Source organism: Phalangium opilio, unplaced genomic scaffold (genome assembly GCF_054372755.1).
Source record: "Phalangium opilio isolate 3A_F unplaced genomic scaffold, DU_Popi_V2 ptg000003l_1, whole genome shotgun sequence".
In the NCBI taxonomy this organism is placed as follows: domain Eukaryota; kingdom Metazoa; phylum Arthropoda; class Arachnida; order Opiliones; family Phalangiidae; genus Phalangium; species Phalangium opilio.
This window is the reverse complement of record NW_028324145.1, coordinates 10471717-10482483: the sequence shown is the minus strand read 5'-3', so window position 1 is coordinate 10482483 and position 10767 is coordinate 10471717. Positions and strand designations below refer to the sequence as shown.

At 35.6% G+C, this 10767-nt stretch overlaps 2 protein-coding genes across 2 annotated transcripts; one reads left to right on the top strand and one right to left on the bottom strand.

The window, feature by feature from the left end:
- The first annotated feature begins 2424 nt into the window (after positions 1-2424).
- On the top strand, positions 2425-4432 carry LOC149717747 (WD repeat-containing protein 46). The gene has a single exon (XM_089840644.1). The coding sequence runs from the start codon at positions 2564-2566 to the stop codon at positions 4286-4288; it is 1725 nt and encodes a 574-aa protein (XP_089696770.1). The 5' UTR covers positions 2425-2563; the 3' UTR covers positions 4289-4432.
- On the bottom strand, positions 4290-10593 carry LOC149717746 (uncharacterized). The gene is made up of 20 exons (XM_089840639.1): positions 10454-10593; positions 10262-10323; positions 10086-10202; positions 8444-10023; positions 8131-8384; positions 8004-8073; positions 7354-7934; positions 7239-7299; positions 6612-7173; positions 6321-6361; positions 6134-6255; positions 5993-6055; positions 5790-5927; positions 5606-5722; positions 5274-5528; positions 5096-5215; positions 4960-5034; positions 4815-4886; positions 4548-4697; positions 4290-4481 (listed from the first exon to the last, which is right to left on the bottom strand). Exons 1-20 carry the CDS (start codon positions 10511-10513, stop codon positions 4434-4436), a joined length of 4548 nt encoding a protein of 1515 aa, XP_089696765.1. The 5' UTR covers positions 10514-10593; the 3' UTR covers positions 4290-4433.
- Between the last annotated feature and the right edge of the window lie 174 nt (positions 10594-10767).

The window sequence follows — 10767 nt, the reverse complement described above, 5'->3', positions numbered from 1 at the left end:
AGCTATGAGTATGAAATCTTTCCATTGTCACTTGTAAAATTAGCCCGCGTTTGTGTCAACTTGAAGAACGTTAATGGAATTAATTATTTCATCGATTTGGTAATTGAAATTTTAATTCCAATTCTTTTATCTGTTTATTAGATTAGCTTTCATATTAATAATTATGACCAGCTTAAATGACAAGTTGAAATTGTTCATTATATGGTAAAAAAGTTCTTTGAACAATGGTTTTGAAGGTTTTTGAAACCTAGCAGGGGTCACGACCTTGACCCTGAGCTGTCAATTCTTGTAGGCTTAAAAAAAATAGACATTGATTGAGGACAAAGTTACCATATATAATATTTAATTCTCATATATCATATAAAAACTTCAAACTCTCACACTTTATACCAACTTTACATAAGAATTTCCCAAAAATTTTAGTACAAAGGCTTAAGGAATGTAAAATAAATTAGGGTTTGGGCCCTTCCTTAGGGCTCAGTGACCTTATGGTATCTTTATCATTATTAGTATCTTAATGTTTTAAAACACTTTCCCGAAATGAGGAAATCATGTTAAAATGGGTAGAGTGAAAATATTGGGCACAAATAAATAGAAAGTAGTCTCATATTTTGAGACTAAAATAACTAAAAAAATTAATTAAGAGGTCTAACCCTGGGAACATTTAAGTTAGCAATTTCAACAGATTTAAAAACAAGGAGAAAAAAAGTTTAAAAGTAAAATAAATATTAATTGGCTATTTTGCCAATGGTAACCTTAAACATCTTAAATACTTGTAGTTTAAATAACCCTAAAACTTTATTTACCCCTTTCCAACTTTTAATTCAACAATTAGGATTTGGGTTTACGTAAAATTATCTACCATTTTCTACTTTAAAAGAAAAACTTTTAAGTTTGTACTTGTGGCTATAATATTATTATTTACCAGGGCATGTACGAAATACCTATAAATATTACTTTAAACAACAATCAACTTGATTGTAAATGATAAGTTAATTTTAATTATTTTGTAGAACACTGTTAATATGGGGGTGAGCAAAGGAGGAGATTATTAAATTTTGTAATACAAGGGAGGCGAGAAAATACCTCCATTTAATATTTCAGTTTGTGAATTGTGGGATTTTTTTTTTAAATATTTATTTTATGTTTTAACTGGGGAAGGACTAAAGGTTTTGGCAATTGGTTCCCAAATTTATTTTTGAATGTCAAGATCCAGACCACATTTGCTAGCGTACAATTGTAGTTTTGCTGTGGATAGATGAACTTTTTGCCTCAATAATTTTACCACCTCTTGTTGGAAAGTCACTTGCGAATCAAACATTTTTTCCTGTAGATTAAGTTGCTTTTCTTGCAGATCTCTAATATCTTGAAGTGTTTCGGCAATGTCTTTAGAATTAGAGATTTTGCACACTTTGGGAGGAGGTTCTCCTCCAGAAATGTTCTTATCCAAATTTGGCTTGCCATTTGGCATCAAACTAGCCGGATTTAGGGGCAGGGTTATTAGCTGGACTCCACTCCGACTGTCTATTTTTGCAGCAGCCGCGTTTAGGCTCTCCAAGATGTTATTGGTGGTGATTTCACTATCTGAGGTGTTATTAGGCAACCTGACGCTATTTGGGGAAGTTAGGCGACCCAAAGATAAGGCTCGTCTTTCCAAATCAGTCAGGGGTGGCCTAGAAGTTGTAGAACCACCCGATCTCTTCAAAGCTTTGTTATATTCCAAAGCTTTTGTCTTGGACCTGCTTTTGAAGGTTACCCACTTATCCTTAACAGATTTGACAGAACGCGTTAAGCCTAGGCCCACTGAATTCACTCGAGCTGCCACCTCTTCCCAACCTTTCCATTGGTCAGCGATAGTTTTATAGGTTTTTCCAAGCTCACCAGTCACCAATTCTTTTCTTTCTTCCAAAGCCTCGATTAAGGCTTTTAATTCCAATTGATGAAAATTTGGGTTGCGCCGAGCTTGCATATATTGCTCATCTCCCGACGCCATTTGACCGCATCACTAAATATGCAAATTAAAGACAAACAAATCACATCCGCGAATACTCAAGCTGATTTTTCAAAATTCATTACGCCGATTATGCGCGAAAATAGGCCAACAAATGTTGGGACTTAAGGTCACGTGACTATTTTGACGTCTGCTTGTTTTCGAGGTCATTGCCTTGCCCAAAGAGTTGCTAAGCCTGGATTTGTTTTTATTTTATTTTTTCGTATTAGAGACGCTATAGTCTTACAACTCCAGCGTTATCTTTTTCATTAAAAATAATACCGCTCTATGACGTCTAAGTTATATGAGAAAATATCTGATAAATTCATATTTTCAGTTTAATCTTTTTCTCTTCTTTTGTATACTTTATATTACATCATCCTTGTCATTCTACTTCCCATACTGCCCACGTATGCAGCGCTCCATTTCATGTTTAAAATTTAAAAAATGTTTTAAAAGAAAAAATGGCGGATGCCGCGGATCTTAAGCGCAACATGAACGGTTGACGGGCAGGCACTAACTAACTGGGTCTGGTATATTGGATTAGGGATATAATTAAGTTGAAACGAGAAAATGTCGAGATATTTTTCCAAGAAAGAAGATTCTATCGGACTTAAGCCTAAAACTGGAGTTAAAAAGGTTAAGGAAACTAAACGGAACAAGCAGATGGGTAAGCCAAGGCTTAATGTTAAAAACCACGTGGCCGCCACCGGTTCTGGTCAGCATGATGGTGCAGATTCAAATGTTGAAATGCATGATACTAATCGCAAAAAAGACCCATACCCTAGTGAAGTACCGATTCCGAAAGAGAAAATCCAGAAATATCAACGCGATGAACCCTTTAAAGCCTATGGTGTTAAATCCACATTCAATCGTCAAAAGCTCGCGGTTAATGAGAAAAAGTATCAAGAAGCAGTATCCCTAGCTGCCAGAAGCGAACTCTTATTGAACGAGGAAGCTGGCTATTTGGAATGTGATGAAGAAGACTTGACCTACAAAGTTAGCCAAAGAGACATTGTTGATTCAGTTGACATCACAAGTGCTGCTAAAGTCTTTGATCTGAAACTTCCTCAGTTTGGACCATACTATCTTAATTTTAGTAGGAATGGGCGGAACTTACTTTTGGGAGGCAGTAGGGGACACGTAGCCGCTATTGATTGGGTGACCAAGAAGCTTTTCTGTGAAATAAATGTCATGGAATCGGTACATGATGTTGCTTGGTTGCATATGCCTTCCATGTTTGCAGTGGCTCAAAAGAATTGGGTCCATATCTATGACCAAGAAGGGGTTGAGTTACATTGCATAAAGAAACTTTACAGAACCCAGAAACTCGAGTTTCTTCCTTACCATTTTCTCTTGGCTGCCGGGAATGATGTTGGATATCTTACTTGGTTGGATATCTCCATTGGACAGATTGTTTCTGACTTCAATGCCAAATCTGGAAAATTGGATGTATTAACTCAAAACCCGGCTAATGCCATCCTTCTAACTGGACATCCTAATGGAGCTGTAAAAATGTGGAGCCCGAATGAAAAGGAATCACTAGTTACTATGCTTTGTCATCAACAACCAGTACGAGCCATAGCTGTGGATAATAGGGGGACTTACTTAGCAACTGCCAGTATTGACAGAAGTCTCAAAATATGGGATATAAGGACTTACAAGTGTTTAAAATCATACAAATTAGCAGGGGGTGCGGGATCATTAAGTTTTAGTCAGAAGGGTTTGTTGTCAGTCTCATTGGGAAATAGAGTTGAAATCTATAAGGACATTACTTTAGATGGTACCGAGAAACCATACTTAAAACATACAGTACCCTCATTCGTTAGGGACCTCCAGTTTTGTCCTTTTGAAGATGCTTTAGGAATCGGACATGGTTCTGGATATTCTAGTATTCTTGTACCAGGTTCTGGAGAACCAAACTTTGACGCTTTTGAGTCAAACCCATACATGTCTAAGAATCAAATGCGCGAAATGGAGGTTAAGGCCCTCTTAGAAAAGATCCAACCTGAAATGATCACACTAAACCCTCGTCAACTTAGTAAAGTGGATAAAGAATCCCTAAAAACAAAATTGAAAGACAAAGAAAAGGTTTTGTACGTCAAAACCCCCGAAGTTGACTTTTCTCCTTATTATAAACCAAAGAAGGGTGAGCGATTACATTTAAGGAAAAAGCAAATGAGGGAACAGAAACTTCAGGAAAAGATGAAACGCGCGGCAACAAATGTAAAGAAAACGAAGAAGAAAGTACCACCCGGAGCTTTAGGACGTTTTATGGTTTCTAATAAAAAGGAATAGCTTAAAATTGAATGAATTATGATTTATTGTACAATTATATACAACAATATAAAATCAATTTTCTATAATTCATCAAGTACAATTGTTAGTCCCATGATTATTGGAAATGTAAAATGTTTCACATAAATATTTTGTAATGATTGATTCAGTAGCACTCTTTGGAAGCGTGACATATAATGTGACTTTTCTTTATCTAATTGAGATAAAAATGATACAATTAATATTTTCATACACTTCAATGCCACAATTATCGACTTACTAGTAAAGATGATGATGATAAATCGACAGCGCATGATTGCCATGGACATGTCTTCATGTGTTTTACGTCTGATCTGTTCAAATGATGGTCATCTATGTGTCTTTTTAGATCAGATTCGCGTCCAAATGGAGGGAAGCAACATCTTTGATACTGGAAATTTGTAAAATATTATAATCATTGAAGGAATTGGCTGGATTCAGCAGTTAAAAATGGTTAAACTGTGGTTAAGCTACACCTAAATTGTACTAGCAGACAAATTGGTCTTACTTTGCAGGGTTTCATCTTGGAAAAATCCAATTTGAAGCCTTGAATGGACCCAAAACGATTGCCAGTGAATATCTGCGAATAATTATTTGATTTTCAATGAGAGTTGATGGTTTTTTGCGTTATAAGGTTTCACACACTGACATACCCAATCATTTTTTATAATCATACACATTGTCATTGGTTTCTCTGGGTTATAAAATATGCAAATCTGTTTCCAGGTCTACGTAATGAAATTTCAAAAGTTTTATTCTTAATTCCTTAAGTTTAACAAATTAACTTACATCTTTGTTGTAACACTTTATTGTTCCATCCAAGTAACAACAAATAGCTTTGTCCTCGTAAAATGCAATACCAGTTGCTGAGGAACTTTCAGAAGTGATTTTACGTTGTAAAGCGCCAGACTTAAATCAATATTAGTTAAAAAAAATTTTAAATGACGAAGTATTGATGATTTATTACCATTAGGTCATAAATTAGAACAGTCTTGGACATTGTTGTTATGTAAACTTGCGAGGAATGGACAGTGATTCGACAAGGAGGCTTTACAGTTCCTTCTAAACTTCTTATAAATAATCCAGTCATTGCATTTCGAACAGTTACAAACCCGTTATAGTCTACTATGAATAAAAGTCTTTGACACCCTTCCGACGCCGCGCAAATGTAACTAATTGATACTTCGTCTGATCCCAAAATTGGTTTCAATAATTTCGAATTCTGTTTCCAAGAAAAAAAACCATACGTATTGCATTATCATTGCAATTTTAAGATTTACAATAAAAAAAAAGCCATACGGTAATGTCATAAGGTACAATCTTGCCGTTTTGTAGACCTAAAAATAACATATCCCAATTTAATGTTGTGCTAACTATAGAGGATGATAAATCTATCTTTTCAACACAGATTCCCGTCTGAAAAGTGAGAAAAAAACATCAGGAAGGTCTGTCTACTTGATGTCGCGTAGGAAGATTAACTTACATCCGCGTCAAATCGTCTTAGATGATGGTCGTGACAAGATGTATAAACTTGCGTGATTTTGGACTGTCTACATTCATAAACTTGTATGGAACTTACTGTCCTTTCATGACCTTTGTAAGTAACTATTTGACTTCGATTCTAGAAGTGTACGAAAATTAGATAGATAATCATTCTGATCAAAGAAGAAACTTTATAATATAAACCTTCAAGTTTATCCTCTTAGCTGTTTTATCAGAAGAACAGGAAAATAGATGGTCTTTAGTAACCTAAGTATTAAAAACGGAAATTAGGGAAAGTTCTCTAAAAATTTGGAAAGATCGTTTTTTTTTTTTTTTTCAACTTGCTTTGACGTCTATTATAGCGTTTTCGTGTATTTTTAACGGAGCAAATATCTCTTCCTCTACAATAATTTCACTCGAGTTGGCATCTTCCACTATTAACACCGGGGTTATATCGGGTTTAATTTCTAAGTAATTTACAAAGATTGAAAGTTAGGGCCTTAAGGTCAATAGAAATTGAAATTTCTTATACCTGAAGTAAGACTAGTAATAGAAGGATCTGAAATTTCATTTCTGTAAATTGAAAATTATAAATTTTTAACGAATAGAGGTTTTTATTCAATGCTTGAACCCAATGCCCCATTTTTTCTTTGTTACAACAGGGGCAGAAACTATGTTTGATTGAATATTTAATCTGATTTAGTTACAGTTGATAAATATTTTAATTTTAATTTCAAAATTAAATTAACCGCCCTTCTTTTTCTTTTTCTTATTTTTAGTTTTCTTAACTTTAGTGGGAGTAGAAAATGATGGTGTTTCTAACCCGATATGTTGAGGCATGACAGTAGACATGTAATCCCTCATCATAGTGGCTTGTTCCAATTCTTCTTGACTCGGTTCCGCGTCATTTTTACTCAAAGATTTCTTCCTTTTCTTTTCCCCTGGAGAAGTTGAAGATATTTCCGTTTCACTTTTCCTTTTTCGTTTCTTTTTCTTTGTAAGCTCGACTGGAGAACTGGCTTTTGATTTGCCGTTTTTATTATAAATTGTAGGTATTGGAATCTCAGGAACGTTAGAAGAATCTTTCTTCTTCTTTGTTTTTTTCGTTTTAGTTGGCTTTTTCGCGCTTGGTAAAGAACTTTCCCAGTTGGAACTGTCTGGTGTCTGAAACGACTCTTCTTCCTCGGCTAGGTTTGTAGAGGAAACTTGAGGGTTTGCTATTATATTAAGGCCCATATCGGTACCAAGTTCATTCACAAAATTTAAAGTTGATTCCAATGTTCCCAAGTATGGAATTTTATCAGCTTCGGATGTACTGGGTTGGCTTCCCGTTGTCACTTCGGTGTTGACTTTAACTTGGTTAGGATTACCAGTTTGAAATGCACCTAGACACACACAAAAAAAAAACACGTTTTAAGATGAAGACATGCGCGCGAAAATAGGTTTATACCTTTAAGGTTTTCCAAAAGCTTCATGCGTTTATTTCTAAAGTTAGTTTCTTGGAGTATAATCTGAAAGGAGTTGAGTTATTAATCGAAATTCATCAAAACCTATTCCAAAATTACTTCACTACGCTTCATTTTCCATTCCTCTAAAAGCCTATAAAGTTGCCTTATAACTTGTTCGACTTTCTGAGACTGATCGCGGAGTGATTCTTCTTCCGAATTTAAATGCAAGAGTTCATCTACAATGTCTTTAGAAGGAACTACAATTGTCTTAGCCGAATTTTCGCGTATCGTTTCACTGCCCCCTGTATTAGATCTAGGTGGTGGTGTTGTTGGGATTGTTATGCACTCTGGTATTTCAGTGTTTAACCTATTAATCCATTCGGTAACTTCTTTTTGAGATTGTTCAAAACTTATGGGGTCTGAAATATTGACACTTCCGATGCTAGGAGCTCTTCTAACTGAGCAAGGTGTTCCCCTTTCACTTGGGGCATTAACGCTTCTACTTTGAGACTGATCAACCTCGCGCATCGTCCCTGAGTTATCCAAGTTACCACTTGGTAATTCAACATCAGTTGGTTCACTTTTGATCTGGACGCTTTGCGCGTCATTATTTATGTCTCCAGTACTTTGAGATTGGGTGCCGATAGGCTCTACAACAGTTGCTTCCAATGTTGCAGCTTGGGTAGGTGCTATTGGTTCTGGAATATCATGGGGAAAAGCATTAGGATGTCTGTACTTTTGAGACAAGTGTATTATTTCGGGCACACCTGTTTCTTCATTATTTGGTTCTTCTTTAATTGTTACTTGTTGTTCCGAACTTGATGGTAAAACGTCTTCCTAAAATAATAATCATTAAGGATTTACGCAGGTTGCAATGTGATTTATAAATGTTACATTGTTGGTTATGTTTGAAGTTTCATCATTGCGCTTGTTAGGATCTAAAATGTTTCCATTTTCTTCGAGGGATTTTAGGAAATCAGCCCATGGTATATTTCCAGAGTTTTCATCAATGGCTTCAGTTTTCAAACACACTTCCATCTCAGGTTCAGTACCATTTGGATCGTCGTTTTCAATTGCCCTGTATAACGTTGTTAGAATGTCATCTGGTAACTCGTTCATTACATTTTCAATCGCATTTTCGTCTTCATCTTTAAAATATATTAATAAATTAAACTCGTCAAGATCCCGTGCCAAAATTCAAACCTACTTAGAGGCAAATTAAATCTTGGCATGGAGACACTCCTAGCTTGGTTCTGGGATTGCAACCATCTTGTGAGTTGCAGTTGTTGTCTAGGAGTGCATGGATGATTAACTAAGCGGTTGATGAGCATTTTGTTGAAATGCTTTGGGCCTTTTTCACTCTTATCCTTCTTTTTAGAACTTGAAGCGGGATCACCCTCACCGTCACTGTCAGAGGACAAGAAAAACAAGTGAAGGGTACTACCATCAGTAGTACCCGAATCACTGTTTGTTTCTTTTGAAGACTCTTTATTGGATTTATTCTTGCTGGCTTGTTTATCTCCATCTTTTTCGGAGACGGGCAGCGTTTTCTTTCCACCATTTGTGTCTTTTTTGGAGCCTTTGACCTTCTTTTTCTTCAAAGTCTGTGACTTTTGAGCGCCTTTACTCTTATTGGAACCGGATACATTTGACCTTTCCTTCTTAGTATCCTCTTGGGTAGGCTTAGACGACGATTCAACTTTGTCGGTAGTAATATTCTTGTCAGTAGATGTTGTTTTAGATTTTCCTGATGTATTTAGAGTATTATCAGGTGATCTTGCTCTAACTTCAAATTTGGAATTAGATAGAGGTGGTTTTTCTTTCTCTTTCGCACCCCGACTGTTTCTGGAACTGTCCCGATCATTGTCCTCTTTACGCCTGTTATAGCTTGAACTACTCTCCCTCGATTTGCTTCGCGAATCGTCCCGATCATGGTCTTTGTCCTCTTTACTCCTATTATGGCTTGAACTTCTCTCCCTTGATTTGTTTCGGGAACTGCTTGAATTAGATTCCCTACTACTAGGTCTCTTACTTTCATTCAACGTTTTAGAAGGAACACGCCCCTGAAATTCATTATTAGCTACCGGTACTTCTTTCAAGTTGTGTCTATTATTGGATGTAATGTTGAATTTATTTTGTTGGTTAATTTTTTGGGGTGAAGCGTTAAATTTCTTTGGAGGATTATTGAATTTATTAGGTTTTTTATTCAAAGGATCATTGAATGATTGAGAGACGTTGAATTTTGAAGCACCGTGATGAAGTTTATTAACTTTGGAAGCATTTTGCATTGGAGTTGGAAGAAGGCCATTGAAATTTTGAGAATCTATACGAGATCCAAATGTCTGTTGATTGTAATTAGACTGTATTCCCCAACCATTAAAGGTATTTGGATACCACTGTTGGTTATAATTCCAAGCAGAGTTTTGATGGTTGTTGTACTGGTGATGTTGCGGCCACTCATTATTCCAATATCCTTGATTTTGATGGTAATTTTGCATGTTCCACGCCGGACCTTGATTAACCCAAGGTTGGTTAGTGTAATTTTGGTCATTCATCCAAGCTTGATTGTTGGCAGTATAATCACTTTGATTTCGGCCATTTTTTTCAGTGTTGTTGAAGTTAGAAATATCGGGGGTATTACGAAAATCGGTAATTTTTGGGCCTAATTTAGAGGGTGAAGATTGGCTTTCTTTCGCGTTTGAGGTGGATCCGACTCTCTCTACTTTATTATTATTTTGTTTTGGGAGCATAAATGTAGGAGGAATTTTAAACGAAGATTTTGATGTCCTTAAAAGTAGGAGTTAAAAAAAAATTTAATCTAGATTTAAGGTATATTTAAACAAATTTACCATTTGGGTTTATTTTTGATAGTGTTAAGTTCATGTTTTTTTCCCTTTAAATGATTTAAATACGCTTTTAAAGTACCGGTTGAATGATTACATATACCGCATATATGCGTCCAATTTCTATATTTAACTAAAACTGTTAACTCAAAATATACGCGATAGCAATATAACTTAATTACCCGTTATGCTGATGGTCTACTTTCATGTGATGCATAAGAGATGCATCATGTTCAATTTGATCCTGTTAAAATTTTACAGATCTTAAATAATAACTAAGGTCTACCCCCATTTCAGTAGTCTACTCTATCCGTAATGACACGATATGATTTAAATTTAATTTAATTAAATTAAATTAAGTAATCAAAACTTACCACTATTGTAGGTGTAGATACATTACACAGTTCACACTTCACGTCCTTATCACGCGACATTTTTTTTTTAATATTTACAATTATACAAAAGAAACATTTCTTTTAAGTCAATTCACGATAAAAATTTATTTTTTACAATGATTCAAGTAACGCACTGCACCCACGTGTTGGTGAACTTCGCACGTTGCGGTGGTGGCGAGTGCGCCACTTCAAAGTTCAAGCTCGGCAGAGGAGTTGACCACAAAGCAAAGAGAATTGAGCAAGGAGTAGAAGCTCTTTATGTTATGAAGCCAAGCAATTAAAAGTCAAGGACA